General features: G+C 54.1%; 7 protein-coding genes across 7 annotated transcripts; 5 read left to right on the forward strand and 2 right to left on the reverse strand.

Moving 5' to 3' along the window:
* Positions 1 to 358: 358 nt before the first annotated feature.
* On the forward strand, positions 359 to 1,404 carry AYO21_07385 (hypothetical protein; the record flags this gene model as incomplete). Its single annotated transcript, XM_022657341.1, has 3 exons — positions 359 to 394; positions 446 to 623; positions 677 to 1,404. The coding sequence occupies 3 exons, from the start codon at positions 359 to 361 to the stop codon at positions 1,402 to 1,404; spliced, it is 942 nt and encodes a 313-aa protein (XP_022510354.1).
* Positions 1,405 to 2,940: 1,536 nt separating this feature from the next.
* On the forward strand, positions 2,941 to 3,699 carry AYO21_07386 (hypothetical protein; the record flags this gene model as incomplete). The annotated part of the gene is made up of 1 exon (XM_022657342.1): positions 2,941 to 3,699. One exon carries the CDS (start codon positions 2,941 to 2,943, stop codon positions 3,697 to 3,699), a length of 759 nt encoding a protein of 252 aa, XP_022510355.1.
* Positions 3,700 to 5,268: 1,569 nt separating this feature from the next.
* Positions 5,269 to 8,511, forward strand: AYO21_07387 (hypothetical protein; the record flags this gene model as incomplete). Its single annotated transcript, XM_022657343.1, has 3 exons — positions 5,269 to 5,595; positions 5,649 to 8,192; positions 8,317 to 8,511. 3 exons carry the CDS (start codon positions 5,269 to 5,271, stop codon positions 8,509 to 8,511), a joined length of 3,066 nt encoding a protein of 1,021 aa, XP_022510356.1.
* Positions 8,512 to 9,275: 764 nt separating this feature from the next.
* On the reverse strand, positions 9,276 to 11,299 carry AYO21_07388 (hypothetical protein; the record flags this gene model as incomplete). Its single annotated transcript, XM_022657344.1, has 3 exons — positions 9,276 to 10,515; positions 10,574 to 11,240; positions 11,290 to 11,299. The coding sequence occupies 3 exons, from the start codon at positions 11,297 to 11,299 to the stop codon at positions 9,276 to 9,278; spliced, it is 1,917 nt and encodes a 638-aa protein (XP_022510357.1).
* Positions 11,300 to 12,048: 749 nt separating this feature from the next.
* On the forward strand, positions 12,049 to 13,344 carry AYO21_07389 (hypothetical protein; the record flags this gene model as incomplete). The annotated part of the gene is made up of 1 exon (XM_022657345.1): positions 12,049 to 13,344. One exon carries the CDS (start codon positions 12,049 to 12,051, stop codon positions 13,342 to 13,344), a length of 1,296 nt encoding a protein of 431 aa, XP_022510358.1.
* Positions 13,345 to 14,333: 989 nt separating this feature from the next.
* AYO21_07390 (hypothetical protein) lies at positions 14,334 to 15,215 on the forward strand (the record flags this gene model as incomplete). The annotated part of the gene is made up of 1 exon (XM_022657346.1): positions 14,334 to 15,215. One exon carries the CDS (start codon positions 14,334 to 14,336, stop codon positions 15,213 to 15,215), a length of 882 nt encoding a protein of 293 aa, XP_022510359.1.
* A 777-nt stretch (positions 15,216 to 15,992) lies between these two features.
* Positions 15,993 to 16,605, reverse strand: AYO21_07391 (hypothetical protein; the record flags this gene model as incomplete). Its single annotated transcript, XM_022657347.1, has 2 exons — positions 15,993 to 16,107; positions 16,163 to 16,605. The coding sequence occupies 2 exons, from the start codon at positions 16,603 to 16,605 to the stop codon at positions 15,993 to 15,995; spliced, it is 558 nt and encodes a 185-aa protein (XP_022510360.1).
* Between the last annotated feature and the right edge of the window lie 48 nt (positions 16,606 to 16,653).

Genomic DNA, 16,653 nt, shown 5'->3' on the forward strand with positions numbered 1-16,653 from the left:
AGGTCACGTGGATGTCGGGGTCCGGCGGAATTGACGCCGGGAGAAGTTTGGCATATTTTTCTGGCAGCCGGAGTTCTGGCCATCCACAACACTCCAACTATCGGTCAGATCTTGTCGTAGCAGCTAATCTCATGCTATTGCGGCTACAACCCTTTTTCAGGTGTAGCTCCTTTCTTCTCCTGAAACCATCAGCCTTGTCGGCCTCTCCTTTCCAGTCTCGTCTGTGTGGTAAGTGTCGCACCCCTTGAGCCCAGAGTTTGAGACGTGTCTGAGTCTTGTCACAGTATTGCAGTCCGGGGAATGGCTTGCTAGAACCCACAGAAGTCTCTGGCAGAAAAGAGTGGCCAGCTACGCCACCATGGCGAACAACACGAAACCGTTGAGGTACGCAGACGTGCGTAGCTGGATGAGATGGATTGGCGACTTTGGAGGCTGACAGACTCAGGTCGGCATCAACCTTGGCGATCCAGTCTTCCGAGGAGTGTACCACGGGAAGCAAGCACATGAAGACGATTTGGACGACGTTGTCCAGCGAGCGCTGACTGTTGGCTGTATCAAGTTGATGGTCACCGGCTCCAGTCTGACAGAGTCCAAGCATGCGGTTGACCTTGCAAAACAATACCGTATGTAACGAGGATTCTGTGGATATTGTCTACTATTTCTAACACGTTCCAAGCCGGCACTTGTTTCGCGACCGTCGGAGTACATCCATGCTCGACACAGGACTTTGAGAATCACGAAGGCGGGGCCAGCACACTGATTCAAGAACTTCGTGCTCTAACCCTCGAGGCGAAGGAGAGTGGACACGCGGTAGCCTTTGGAGAAATTGGGCTGGACTACGACCGATTGTTTCTCTCTCCCAAAGATGTGCAACTCAAATATTTCGAGTTGCAGCTCGATCTGGCCGAGGAGATGCAGCTTCCACTATTCCTACATTCACGGGCATGCAGTGAAGATTTTGAGAGGATTCTCAGTGCACGCCTACCCAAACTCCCCAAGCGTGGGCTGGTCCACAGCTTCACCGGCACCATACCGGAAATGGAGGCACTGGTCAAGCTTGGGTTTGACATTGGTATCAATGGCTGCAGCATGAAGACCGCAGAGAATCTTGAGGTGGTCAAAGCGGTGCCTTTGGAGCGGCTTCAGATCGAGACGGATGGACCGTGGTGTGAAATCCGCGCGTCGCATGCTTCGTCGCAGTATCTGAAAGACGGGCCAGCCATCCCCAAGGCAGTGAAGAAGGAGAAGTGGCAGAAAGGGATGATGGTCAAGGGGCGTAACGAGTCGGCGACGATTGTGCAGGTTGCACATGTGATAGCCCAGGTAAAGGGGATTACTGTGGAGGAAGTCTGTGAGGCAGCATGGACGAATTCGACCAAGATGTTCGGACTGGGTTGTTTGTAATATCACAAGTACAAGGAGGTACGGACCAAGTAGAGTAGAGGGCGGCTTGATAGAGGCACTCGGTACAAGTGACTAAGTCTGATAATTGTACCTACCTATTTGTAAGTGATGGTAGTAATCCGAGATTAGTGTACTCGGTACTAGCACTGTACCTAGGCACCAGTAGGCACCATTCCAACCTCCTGAACTTGGAAGTTGAGTACAAAGGAGGAAGCAAGTGAGGAATGTGCCAAGGTACCAGTTGATGAGTAATACGGAAAGTATCTCTCACGTGCTCTCCCCTCACTGTGGCTATTTCCACGGTACCTTCTAGACCCACACGTGACTCCCTTCAACGGCCAAGTCAACGCACGTGCCTTGCCTGCCCGCCTCTCGATCCATTTCTTGTTTCCAATTCAATTTCATTAATTATTCACCGCGTCCGTGTCTCGTATTCTTCTGTTGCTCGTGTCAATTTCGCTCCTTTTCTTGATTCTTCTTCTCCGCTCTGCCCGGCTTTTTCGCCTCTCCGCGTTTAGCTTCAGCTTCCTTGGTTGCAACCCTAACGAGCTCATGCGTATGAGTACCGAGTTTGTCCTTGCAGACCCTCTTTCTTATCCCCGTGTCTCTCCATCCTCTCCTTGACTCCCTAGTGGCCCTGGTGGCTCCTCGCGTTACCACTTACCTTCTCGTGCCTGCGGAACCACAATAATCAAACCACTACTCGACCTCGAACACTCACCGCACGCACCCACATTAATCGTACGCTGAGCAACTGACGGCTTGTCGCGCTGGTGACGCTGGCTGCCAAACTTACCAAGCCAGAAACGCAACTTTCTGCTCGCCGCTTGTTTTTCCTTTGCCCAAAAAGAAAAAAACTCTCTCGTCGTCGATCGAGCTCCATTCCTTCTTCTCCTTCGCTACCAACACCTCAACCCTCGTTCTTCAATCCTTATTTTCCTTCATCTTCTCTACTTTCCTACTAGTCAACAGTCTTCCACAGCATGCCGCCTGCGATTCCCTCTGCGGTGCTTCCCACTCAGAGCTCTTCAGAAACACTCGTCGCCATGCGTCCAATCACCATGCCTCTTTGTCAGGGCCGATTCCCGTCCAGATAATTCCCTCGTCTGCTCTACATAATAACACGACCGACCACCTCCCCCGATTCGACCAGGGAACCTTAGTCCTTAGCATCAGATCACCCCGTCCACAGTCACCGCTGTTTTGGAGGTCCTCGTCCTTTGATCAAGAACTCTAGCTTGGCCTAACCGTTGGCACACGCACACGACCCCTGCAAAATGGCCATCTAACCACCTCTACAATGTCTTCACCAGCCATCGTGCTTCAACTTTTGAGGTCGTCATAAGAGCCCACACTAGAAGCTCTTTTTCTCTGTATTTCTCCTCGATTTCCTCCCTCGTCAGCTCCTCAGATCGACCGATCATATCATCACTCCTCACCGCTTGAAACGCACAGTTACTGAATCTCCGTCCCCCGTGCTCTGCACAATCGCCGTGTCATTTGTTTCTATCGAAGCGGGCCTCGGCAACTTCAAAAATGAGCACGATGGATGGCACCACGAACCTGACCGATCTAGACGTGTCATCAAGTTCCAAGACGCTCCAGCTGGACCAATCTCAACCCCCGACTCCAGATGGCACGGGACGCCCTGTCAACTTCCAAGTCATTGCCCCTGGGCTCTACCGATCGAGTTATCCCCAGTACGCACATTTTGACACCCTCGCCGAGCTGGGGCTGAAGACCATTGTGACGCTGGTCTCGGGCACCATCCCCGTCGACTATCAGATGTTTATGACTTCGCATGGCATTACGCATTACACCATCCCCATTCTCGCCAACAAGGACCCAGAAGTCTACACGCCAGATACGGTCGTCTGCAAGGTGGTCGAACTTATGCTGGATCCGGCCAACTACCCTATGCTGATCCACTGCAACAAAGGCAAGCACCGAAGCGGTTGCATCACGGCCGCATTCCGCAAGGTGACAGGATGGACCCTGGACGCTTGCCTGGAGGAATACGAGTTGTATTCCAAACCCAAGAGTCGCGATTTGGACAAGGTGTTTATTGCTCGCTTCGACCCATCTCCGTTGAAGCATCTCGCCATCGACCGAGGATACGTTGGTGGCGTCTATCGACAACCCGTGCGTACCTCGACCAAATCTTCCATCTACACCAACAACACCCTGGAGACGGTTTATACGACTCCTGACGATCCATCCCTCGATTTCCACGACCCCATGCGGAAAGAACGTGACACCCTTGTGGTGCCGGTGAAGGTGGGGTTGTCCGACTAGGGGGGCATCGCTCTGCTAGACTTATTACAACATGCACATGACACAACACAAAGCAGTACTAAAGTGAGACTCTGGGCTTTGGCCAGCCACAGATACTCAACTCTCTGCACATTTATGTGGCCATATTCTCCAAGCCACTGGAAAAAGATCTCTCGCGCCGCACGAAAACAAGATGAGAAAATGTACTATATCGGCGTCTGTTGAAAGAAGATTCATTGGGCGGAATATTCGTTGGAAAGAAAATGCAAAGGTATTAGGGCAGGATAGAGGGTTGCATTTCGAACCACAGATCGACTACGGAGTTGGAATTGAATACTTGGTAACTTGAAGCACAACATGGTCCGCCCCGGAAGGTAGCGGAGAAAACGTTGTTTGGCCCTCTTTGTTCGGCACCACATGGCCGCTCTCTCGTTCTTTTTATTTTTCTCTTCTGAACAAATCGCCTTTGAGGTATTTTTATTGATGGAGGGGGAGATCCCAATCTTGGATATCAATCAAAGGATCCAAGTTACATTCGTTCACCTCGAGTAGCTGGAAGAGGGATAACTCCTGGATGATCTGATATGTTCTTCCTAGTTATGTACTTGTATTCTTATGTCTCGAATCGTGGCCGAGGCGCTCATGGTATCCAACAAAGCCTTGTATGACAATAACTTGGGCCCCCTTTTTGGATTCATTAATATCCACTCGCGGTGCCCTCTTTAGATCTGGTATAGAAACAACAATAATGTATGTATCGGACTCGCTGCAACCAATTTGGCCGGTCTGTAGGATTGTCGATTGTCGTCGAGGTCACACATAACTTGATTATGATGAAGGTCCGAGTAATTTGGGGGCCGCCGGGGCAGTTTTGCTCTCTTTGTAAAAATGGCGCACCTTTTCCATGTTTGCAAATTGCGGGATTGGCTGCCTTATGAGCCGCAGAGTCGCGAAAAACACACACACATGAGGACCACGGAAGGCCCCAGCATGGGTCCAGCAATGGCTGCCAGGATGGGCGGAGTTGGCGGCTTTTGACACGCCAGCATCAAAAGTCCTGTGGGAGTTTCTGAACCAACGATGTATTCGTCTGGCGGCCCGAAGCTTACACTAGAAGAGCCTCGTGCGTCGGACAGTTTGCAACAGGCATCGCTTGTTCGACCCTAAGAACAGCCTAGGATGGGTTAGGATACGGTTAGGAGAGACACATGCAGACGAGAGAGAGAGGGAAAGTGGGGGGGGGAGGTTTAGTTAGGGAGACCGTCTGCCTACATCTGAAGAGGCTGAGGATGAGACAGAAAGAGACATACACGTATACACACGCTCACATTCACTCACACTCTCACACATATATAAAGCCTCGTCAGCTTCTCAGCCTCTCAGCCTCTCAGCTTCTGTCAGGCGACATCCTCTTGACACCCCTGACACCTTGACGCCTTGACACCCGTGCTACGTGGCGCCCTTTGAGGGTTTTGTTTTCTCAGTTCCAGGTCTCATTCAAGATCGCTTTTTGCCTGATCCCCAGCCTTGAATCTTGACGATATTTTGATTTCTTGCAGCGTCTTGCAGCTCCCTCGAACAGGTTTCACCATGGGTTCTTGTGGCATCGTGGCCACGAGTCACAACCTCAGCCACGTGGATGAAGATGCAGTCAAATCCCTTTCTCTGGTCAATCCCTCCATGGTCAATCCCAGTCCGGGCGATCCTGGAAAGTGGCATGCCACCCTCGACAAAGCCATCAGAAGCGTCGTCGCCATCCACTTCTCCTGCCCGCGTCCCTTCGATACCGATTCATCGTCCTCCAGTCAAGCCACAGGCTTTGTGGTCGATGCAGAAAAGGGATACATCTTGACAAACCGCCATGTCGTCGGTCCTGGTCCCTTTACCGGTTATTGTGTCTTTGACAACCACGAGGAGGTCAGTTTTGCGTCTCAATAACTTAATAACTGGGCTGACTTTGATTTTCCCAGTGCGATGTTCATCCCGTCTATCGTGATCCCGTCCATGACTTTGGTTTCCTGAGATTCGAACCCAAGGCCATCAAGTACATGAAACTCGAGGCTCTCAAGTTGAACCCCCAGTCGGCGCGTGTCGGAGTCGAAATCAGGATCGTCGGCAACGACGCGGGCGAGAAGCTCAGCATCCATTCAGGCTTCATCAGCCGATTAGACCGGAACGCACCTCTCTATGGGGGTGGGTATAACGACTTCAATACCAATTACATCCAGGCCGCCGCGGCAACCACTGGAGGCAGCTCCGGAAGTCCCGTGGTCGACGTGAGTGGCCATGCCATCGCCTTACAAGCCGGTGGCCGGGCGGACAAGGCGACGACCGACTTCTTCTTACCTCTCGATCGCCCCCTGCGAGCTCTAGAGTGTCTGCAAAAAGGCATCCCCATAACTCGAGGCACGATCCAGACGCAGTGGACCTGGAAGCCCTTTGACGACTGCAGGAGACTCGGCCTGACATCGGAATGGGAATCCATCGTTCGCGCTACCTTTCCTCACCAGAATAACATGCTCGTGGCAGAAACTGTCCTCCCCGAAGGCCCGGCGGATGGCAAGATCCAAGTGGGCGACATTCTGGTCAAAGTCAACGAGCAGCTCTTGACGTCTTTCGCCTCCCTCGATGCGATCCTCGACGCCAGCGTCGGCAAGACAGTAGACATACTTCTGCAGCGCGAGGGAAAGGACCTTGCCGTCATTTTAGACGTGCACGACCTGACGGCCATCACGCCAGACCGCTTCGTAGCTGTTGCTGGCGGCACCTTTCACAATCTCTCGTACCAGTACGCGCGACTGTACCGCATTCCGTGCCGAGGTCTATATGCCTCGAGCGCCGAAGGGTCCTTTGGCGAGGTTTATAGCCTGTGGGGATCGATCGTCGACACGGTCGACCACAAGAAAACACCCGACTTGGACACTTTCATCGAGGTGGTGAGGAAAATCCCGGACAAGTCGCGCATCGTCGTCACCTACCGCTCCATCCGCGACCTGGACACGCAGAGGGTCGCCAGCTTCTACGTTGACCAGAGATGGGATCCGGACCTGACCATGGCCGTGCGCAACGACGAGACAGGTCTATGGGATTTCAATGTCATTGACAACTTGCCCCCGGCCCTCCCGCCCGTGGTGCGGTCTGCAGACTTTGCCCAACCCGAAGGTTTGTCTCCACCCGTGGCCGACATTGTCAGGTCATTCGTCGAAGTCTCGTGCGCGATGCCGCTCCATCTCGACGGGTTCCCTCACATCCGCCGCACGGGTTTTGGCCTCGTCATTGCGCCCGGTTTTGTGATAGTGTCGCGGGCGGTCGTGCCCCATAGCCTGTGCGGCATCATCGTGACGGTGGCGGACTCGGTGAACATCGAGGGCGAGGTCTACTTTGTTGACCCCCTCCGCAACTACACCGTGGTTCGCTATGACCCGGCCCTGGTGGAGGCGCCCGTGCAGGTGGCCACGCTGTCGACCGAGATGATCAAGCAAGGGAGTGACACGTTCTTCGTCGGCTTCAGCCGGGGCGACCTGTCGTTTGCAAAGACGACCGTATCCGAGGTCTCGAATTTGTACATCCCCAAGGACAGCGGGGGTCCGCGGTACCGCGCCACCATGGTCGAGGGCATCTACGTCAACGCGTCGCTGCCGTCCAAGTGCTCGTTCGGCGTCCTCATGGAGCCCGACAGCGTCGTCGTCCAGGCCCTGTGGCTCAACTACATGGGCGACAAGGACAACGAGTACTACTTTGGCATGGCCGCGAGCCTGATCACGCCCGTCGTGGACCAGATCAAGGCCGGGTTCGTCCCCAAGCCCCGCATCCTCGACATCGAAGCCAGCGGCCTGTCGATGGCCGAGTGCCGCACGGCAGGCGTGTCAGAGGAGTGGATCAGGAAAGTGGCCAAGGCGAGTCCGTCGCGACACGAGCTGTTTAGGGTGTCTAACGTGGCGTGCCGGCCGGAGGGGGAGGACGATGAGGATGAAGCGGAAAAACGAGATGACCAAGATCAAGCCAAACAAGCCAATGGATGTGACAACCGCCCTACCAAAGACCAATCCCTCCAGGACGGTGATATCATTCTCTCGCTCAACGACCGGGTCATCACGCGCCAACACGACATGGACATGATGTACGACCAGGAATGGCTGGACGCTGCCATCGTCCGGCGCGGCGAGGAGATGACACTGCGGGTGCCGACGCTGGCGACGGCGGACCTCGACACGACGCGCGCCCTGGTCTTCTGCGGCGCCGTGCTGCAGCGCCCGCACCACGCCGTGCGCCAACAGGTCACCAAGCTGCACTCGCAGGTGTACGTGAGCGCGCGGCGCGCGGGCTCACCCGCCCAGCAGTACGGGCTGAGCTCGACGACGTTCATCACCGAGGTCAACGGCGTTAAGACCCCCAATCTCGCGGCGTTTGTGCGCGAGACGGCAAAGATCCAAGACAACACGAGCTTCCGGCTCCGGGTGGTGACGTTGAAGGGCGTGCCGCAGGTGGTGACGATGAAGAAGAACAGTCACTATGTGAGTTTTCCCTTTTCTCTCCTTTTTCTGCCTCCTCCTCCTCCTCCTCCGCAGCCGCCGCCGCCGCCGATCTCCTCTTTTTGCACACGACCAGTCTCCTAACGAGGTGGTTTGAGAAAAACAGTTCCCAACGGTCGAATACGTCCGAGGATCCAACGGCGGCTGGACCGTCCACCGGATCGAAGGCCAGCCGACGAACGAACCGACCAACGGATCCATCAGCGGACAGGTGGATGAAATCGTGGATGAGCCGACGAATGTCCTGACGACCGAGGCGACGACAGCAACCCAACAGGTGAGCGAGGCAAAGAGCGAATGAACGATCAAACGAATGAACGAACGAATTTGAGGGAGAAAAAGCCGAATCAACAAAACAAACAAACAAGAGAGTGAATGCGCGAAATGGAACGAATGAAACGATGAACGACTGAGTGACACATCTAGACGCGACAAATCTAGAGTCTTTGCGAGGAGAAGAGGGAATATATCCATCCATCCATCCATCCATCCATCCATCCATCCATCTATCCACTTATCTATTAGTATTGGTGTCGGTTTTGATTTTTGGTACAGGTATTGGTGTTTGAGGGGAACCAACGGATTTACGGGATCATGGGGAACTGAAGGACATAATGAATTGGTCGAAGTAAGGTTCGAAATCTAATATCGAATCCATACTCGCATGGTACATGTATGTATTCACATCGAATGCGTCGAAATGGATGGAAAATCAATGAGCAAAGGAAATTTGGGGGGTTACGGTCCAAGAATGAATCACTCAATTCATAACCAAGTCAAAACCAGGTCAAAAAGTGCCATATGATCCATCATGTAGATCAAAAGGTACAAAGAGAACCAGAGAAAAAAGATATGTACCACTAACAAAGGTAGGGAGGTAGGTGACTAAGTCATGTTTATGTACCAAAGTACTGATTACCCCCTTTTTTTTATATCGTCCTCCTTGGACACTGGGTTATATCGACCACCATCTTCAGTCTATCGAAGTCTACATGTATTGTGTTGCAGGCCAATAATACCATCGCACGCTCAAGACGGGAATCACAAACATCCACGTCGCCACCATTATAACCTGGCATGGCCACTCACCAACTTCTCCCAGTCCTGTGGCGTAAAAGGCACGTACTCGTCCGCCTTGGGCGTCACCCAGAGGAACACGTCGTTCTTGCCCTCGGGCACTTCCTTGCCGACCGCGTTGGGATCGACGCCTTCCTTGCGCAACGGCACCTTGTTCTGCTTGTGGTTGTGGATGTGCGTGCTCGCCTTGACGATGCGTAGAAACACCGGCACCGCGTACCCGGGCAGTCGTCCACGCATGAACTTCAGCAGGTCGTTGTAGTCGACCGGCGGCCCCGTGTAATTGGGATCGAGGTGGATGGCCGCGCAGCCTGCTCGGCCCTCGTGGTTTGGTACTAGAACACCGTACACATTGGCTTCGGCAATGCCAGGATACTGGCCTATCGTTAAAGCCACCTCGGCCGTCGAAACATTCTCCGACTTCCACCGGAATGTGTCGCCCAGGCGGTCCAGGAAGTGCCATCTTCCGTCCGATTCACGCCTCAACGCATCACCAGACCGATAGTAAATGTCCCCCTTCTTGAACACGTCGGTGCAGAATTTCTTGTCGGTGGCAGCCTCGGATCTCCAATACCCCTGGAATGCCTGTTTGTTGGGTACAGCGACCAGCATTTCGCCCCCTTCTTCGTACGGCGTTCGCTTGGCAAAGCCTGTCTTGGGATCCCGCCAGATGTCGCCCGTTTCGTGGTCGATCCGGACCGGGATATAGACGTTGCGAAGCATCGTTCGGAGAATCAACCCGTGGTGGCCGACACATGCTCTCAGATATGGCCCCTTGTCATAGTTGAGCAGACTGAACATGCCTTCGGTCGAATTGAAGAACTCGCCGATTTCAGGGATGTTGAAGCGTGTTTGGAACTTTTCCCACACATCAGGTCTCAGGCCATTGCCGTAGGCACATCGGAGCTTGTGTGCTCGCTCCAGCGGGTGAGGTGGCGCGTTGAGCAGATATCGTGCTGTTTCACCAACATACACAAAGAATGTAGACCCGGAGTCATGAATGTCATTCCAGAACCGTGACACGGAGAATTTCGGTGCGACAGCAACCCCCAGACCCTGTAGCAGGGCACACGAGGTTGTGATTGCCCCTGTGCCATGATATAACGGCATGGAATTGAACCAGTGGTCCTTGCCAGGGATGCCTCCACAGAGCGGCATCGAGTGGCCACACGCCAAGTATACCCGTTGCAGTGTGAAAGCACAACCTTTGGGAAGACCTGTGGTTCCGCTGTGACAACTTGTTAGTCCTTGTGTCTGGGAGCTAGAGAGCAGTGGACATGACTTACCTGGTATAGATCAGGCAATAAGGGAAGCTGCCTTTCGTGCCCTTGCGAAGGTCATCGGCCGGTCTCTGGGCGGGTTTCGCTGCAATCTTCTGCTTTAAAGTGTTGTCGAGAACCGCGATTTTGGTGCCTCTGGCTTCAATGTCTCCCCGACTCTGATTGATCCTCCTCTGGCAGGCTGCGTCTGCGTCGACAATCAAGAGTCTTGTCTCACACACATCCAAGCAGTGCATCAACGCCTTCCCCTCGAGATTGTAGTTGATGAATGCTGGCGCCGCACCGACAGCCGAGCAAGCGAACCAGGTCACAAAGAACTGCGGCGAATTGATCATGTACATGGCCACCAATTCGCCAGGCTTGATACCCTCCTCGAGCAGCCACTGCGCATATCGGAGGACCTCCTCGTAAAACTGACCAAAGGTGTAGATGCCCCCTTCTCTCGACCAGAGAGCACGATTGTTCCAGCTCTTTTTGCATTGCTCTTCAAAGGCGTAGAAGAAGCAGACTTTGTCCTCCTTGACAAGCTGTGCATACTCTTTCGCACCCTGTCTTAGCCTGCGGAGGACATCCAGGTCCTTTCGAATATGGAACTTGGCATCGAGGTAGGCCGCTGCGGCCCATCCACCGGCTGCAGCGGCTGCAGCAGTTGCTGCGAGTAGAACGGAGTCAGCTTCGAAGAACGTCGTCGCATGGTTCGAAGAAAGAGTGCAGAGTCTTACCAAGAGCCATGGGTTAGTTCTATGTGCAAGATCCCCCGGTACCTGTCTAATTTGGTCAACGTAGTGCCGGTCACGATCGACACAACCAAGAACGCAAAGAACACCAGGTGTCTAAAATATCCGCCGTTAATCTGATGCAGCTTAGGGAGCCATTGAAGATAGAGGAAGAAAAGAAAGATCCATCCTTAACAGACTACGGACGGCGCCCGAATCGTCACCCACGCTCTCTCCAAGCGACACTCATGTCATCAAGATACCGAGGTTACTGTGGATGCTTTCAACGTATTTTGAGGAGGCCTTGGAGGATCTGGTATAGTGAATGCTGTGCCACTAATGGGTTTGGAGTTCCCACTCGTAAAATAAGTGGACACGCACTGACACGGCATTTCAGCGCGGGGTCAAGTCTCGGTTGAGGGTGGCTGGCACGGGAAGTGGGAGGGCGCCTAGGCATTTCTCTGGCAGTCTGGGCACCGGGGATGGATCAATTGGGCGCCGATCGGATGACAAAGGACCTCATTAGTGCCTGTTTCCGCCGGAGAGGGACACCGTCGTGTCTGGGAGAGCCAATGGCATCCATCCATCAATCTTCACGTCTGATATCAGCACTTCCTCTGACGAAAGGCACCCAAAAGGGCCTCGTTCTCATCCCTTTCCTATCACAAGAAAGTCGCTCGTCAATACTGAAAACTCCGCCGAATCACGTATACAACGAGGCCAGTCTGTCAGCTTCGCTTATCCACCCTCTACAGCCGGACCATAATGGGCTCCATTGACCCTCCGGACTGCAGTGTCCTGATTGTCGGGGCAGGGATCTTTGGCACCAGCACAGCATACCATCTCGCACTGAGTCATGCAGATCCATCACTCATCACGGTCCTAGATCGCGCCTCCATACCCTCGCCCCTGGCTGCGTCCTCGGATATCAACAAGATCGTTCGTGCGGATTACAGCAAGGCGTTTTACATGGACTTGGCTTACGAGGCTATGGAGTCTTGGATACAGCATCCAGTGATGAAGCCGCACTTCCATCAGACGGGATGGGTGATGTTGGACGAGAAGGGCAGCGATCTGGCGGACCGGATTCGAAAGAACTTTCGAGAAAGTGGTCGTCCTGATACATCTGCGGATATTTCTCTCGAGGAAGTCAAGTCGAACTGGGGAGGTGTACTCTCTGGAATAGACACCAGTGAACACAGCAAGGCTTACACAAATTCCAGCGCCGGTTGGGCAGATGCTTCTTCCGCCGTCGCGGCAACTATGGAGGAAGCCGTCAAAGCTGGTGTCAAGCACGAGGTAGGAGAAGTGAATGAGCTGCTCAGCGATGGTGATAAGCTGACTGGTGTCCGCACGACTGACGGGCGCACATTTACTGGTGAAAAGATTGTTCTAGCCACAGGAGCATGGACGCCGTGGTTGATGGCACCACTGGAAAAGAAAATGACCATTTCCTCAGAAATCAGCATCACAAGACAAGTCCAGGCGGCAGGAGTGTGTGTGGCAGCATTCAAGGTGTCGGAAGAAGAAGCCCGGCATTACTCGCAGATGCCAGTCTTGATCTTTGGCGCAAAAGGCGAGGCGATGCCACCGAATGACCAGGGCTTCTTTAAATTTACAAATGCCAACACTTTTCTCAACACTCAACCTCATCCGGAGACTGGCCAGAATATCTCGGTCCCAGCTCCTGATCAACACTCTGTCCCGGACTTGCTCAAACGCCAATCCATAGAAATCATCCGCCAGCGCGTCCCACAAATCCTTGACGGGGGTAGAGTGCCTGATGACTGGCGCATTTGTTGGGACGCCATATCGCCGGATCAAAACCAGCTGATTGCGCAGCATCCTGATCCGCGACTGTCGAACCTCTACTTTGCCACTGCTGGGTCGTTTCACAGCTGGAAATTTCTGCCCAACATTGGAAAGTACGTCGCCAACGTGCTGAACGGTAAGTCGAATGGGCAAGAAAGGGATGAGGCCTGGTGTTGGAAGAGGACATTCAGTGAGAGGGGAGCGCACGAAAAAGTGCTACCGAAAGGAGAACTGAAGGACTTTCAGTAATGCACAGGGTAAGACTTCTGTGATCCCTTGAATTGAGGAGTGGATACGTCGTTGTTTTCATCGGTTACAAACACTATCACCCGCTCATCGATCTTGTTGGTGCGGAAATGACCCGGGACAGAGCCTCAGAAGAAAGAAGAGTACTGGAAACGTCCTCTTGATCCTCGTGGCCGTTGACGAAAGCACCAACATGCTCAGGAGTACTCTCCTTCCGGGGCACGCTTGCAATGAGATTGAATACGTGGTTCCCAGCCCGAACTCGAGTTTATGCTGCGTCTACCCCCAGAACCCAATGCCTATTCCACCCCCAATTTCACTACCTATGTCTCTCTGACAGTGCAGCCATTAATCTATCCACCTACGCAGTCCCACGAATCGATGGGACGACAGTGAAATCGCGGACGATGCCAATATGAGGACACAGTTTCAAAGTTTTGGAGGCTTGTAACTGTGATAGAGAGCTTAGTGAATGACGACTCCCTCTATACAGGCCCGTGGCTGTGTGGTAAGTGGACACATAGATACCTAACTGCAATTCTCAGGTACCTGAACTGTGCACATCCTCCAACCAGAGGCACCTGGAAGAAAGGCAGTGGTTGAGTATGTCCTCCCGACGCAAGTACCTGGTAGGTAAGGATTGAGTGCCTAGGTACCAGTAGTAGGTAGCCATTAACACCTGCTGGACGCCCCGTACATAATCAGGCGTAGCTCCCGTGGCCACTTATTAGGGGCCAGTGGGGACACTCGAGGGCCCCCCTCCTCCGTAGTCGACGTCATGCAGACCTGACGATGGTTTCAAGTCTAATGAGCGCGTCATGGACCACGATAATGTGGAAAAGAAAAGAAATATAGCAGCGACCAAGCGTCTCGATCGGATTTGGCCTTCCCTGGTCCTTCTCCCCCTCCCAATACCTCCCATCCGCTCTCGCGATTGAAAGCTGGCCTCTCACTCTGTTGTTGTGCATCGGCTCGCCCGCTTCGCCTCGACCATGTCGCACCCCACGCCTTCGACCGTCGCGCCGTGGAAACGGACATTCCAGGAACACCTCGAACGGGCGGGCGGCGCTGGGTTCGAGTTCACCCTCGCGACGGTGACAGAGTCCGGGCTGCCGCGGGCGCGGACGTGCATCTTCCGCGGATTCTGGGCCACGCTGCCGGAGAACGAGCACAACAAACTCCCCAAGAACCCGCCCGTCTACGAGTCCGACTGTCCCACGTTCACGACCGACGCGCGCATGAGCAAGACGTACGAGCTGTTCGCCACGGGCAAGGGCAAGGGGAACCTCGCGCAGTCTCGCTCCGGGTCTGGCGGGGGCGGTCCCGTCGAGGCCGTCTACTGGGTCAAAGAGACGCGGACGCAGTGGCGCATCCGGGGTAAATGCTGGCTGGTCGCGGCCGACGACGTGGAAGGCGGCACGCCCGAGGCTCAGAATTCGGGCACCGTGTCCCTCAAGGCCGAGGTAGGGCGATACATGCGCGTTTGCGAGGGATCCGACGACCACGACGCGCAAGAAAGGATCAACGACTGGTCCTGGCGACGCGAGGTGGAGAATTACTTTGAAAACATGTCCCCGGTCATGAGGGGCTCGTTCAAGAACCCACCGCCGGGCCAGCTCTTGTCGCAAGGCCGAGATGAAGTGGCGGGCGAGGCGCTGGGCCAGAAGGCAGGCCACCTCTCCGAGGAGACGCTGGCGAGGAAGAACTTCCGCGTCGCCATCATCACGCCCGAGCAGGTCGAGGCGGTCGACTTGACGGATCCGACAAAGGCCACGAGACAGATCTGGACGTTGGCCGAGGAGGGAGGCGGTCCTGGCGGTCCCCAGCCAAGTGAATCAATAGGGGAGTGGAACAGGGTTGAGACATGGCCGTGAGGGTCGATCCGACAAGTGAGTGGATGATGATGAGGAGAACCTCAGAGTTGCAACTAGCTCCCATAACGGGCTGAACGCGTTACTTTGGATCTCGGAAATTTCTACCTCGTACACTCCCCTGCGGCACTTCTAGGGCATGACTAAGGTCAGCGACATCCCTTTACAGAGCCAAAAATCAGTGCATGATCTGGGACCTCAGTAATGGCGGTCGTCAACGCCTCCGCTATCAGCTGATGATATGGTAAGGGGACCAGAGGACAATCTGTCAGCTTGTCAAGTTTGCACGGAATCGAATCATTTTAGACCAAAACCAGAACCGCCCCGATGAATAGTTGGGTAGATCAAGAATTCACAGATACAAGATAGGACGTCAAGCTGGACACATTCAAAACATGTGCTGGGTAAAACAAACAACGGAACACTGGGTTCGTTTACCCCCTACACTACTCGAAGAAAACACGGTCCATTGAAAGAATATCAAGACCATGTACGAGGTAGTCATCATCACTGCATTTTCATCTCGGAAGCACACCCTCAAGACACCTATAAAATGTGCTCTATAGACCTATTCCCTGCGTCTTAACCCCCAAAAGTCGCTTGAAAGGCTGTAAAAAAGGACACGCTCTCTTTCTTTCATGACAGTGATAACAAAGGTCGTGCGTCAAAACAACCTTGGAACCTCTGTGTGCGCGCGAGGCAAGGCAGACACTCGGCCAAGTTCCGCGGGATTTGGAGTAAAATATAAAAAACCAACAACCAAGAAAAAGGTCGTGGATCTCAGTGAAAGTTTTCGTCGTTCCGGGCGAATCTACCGACGGCTAGCTCGCCGAGAAGGACTCCCAGAAGCACGGAGAGAAAGTAGCCCACGTTCATGGTCATGACGGCCAACATGCTGATTCAGACAGTTAGTAAGAGGAAAGAGAGAGAAAAGAGGTCAGTGGACGTACAGCAAATATGCCATGGCGGCAATCAGGGTGGTCAAGATTGCTCGAGGGACATCGACCGACAGCCGGAAGGGGGGAAAGACGTCCCTGGCCTCGACGACCTTGACGTTCTCCTCGACGCCGTTGACCGTGATGAGGGCCCCCGTCTTCGCATCCGGGTCCTGGTCGATCCGTCCAGCCTCGGTGGGACGGCCCTTGACCATAACGTAGCGCCGTCTCCGTGCGGCGACCGCCCATCTCTGTTCGCACACGGCCTTGCCCGCAAAAACCAGCCGCAGGGCGATGGAGAGGATGACCAAAAAGATGCAGGTACCGGCGTAGCCGCCTCCCGTGCTGGGCGTCCACCCGGTCCCGTACAGAGGGGTGCTGTGCGAGGTGGTGAAGACCATGGGCATCGACATGGCGTCGGAAGAGGACATGGGCATGGACATTGAGTCGTGTGACATTGTTGGTGGAGGGGAGGAGGAAGAGTCCAGGCTCGGGAGGGAAGTTCG

This window comes from Fonsecaea monophora, assembly GCF_001642475.1.
Source record: "Fonsecaea monophora strain CBS 269.37 chromosome Unknown Scaff56, whole genome shotgun sequence".
Classification (NCBI taxonomy): Eukaryota; Fungi; Ascomycota; class Eurotiomycetes; order Chaetothyriales; family Herpotrichiellaceae; genus Fonsecaea; species Fonsecaea monophora.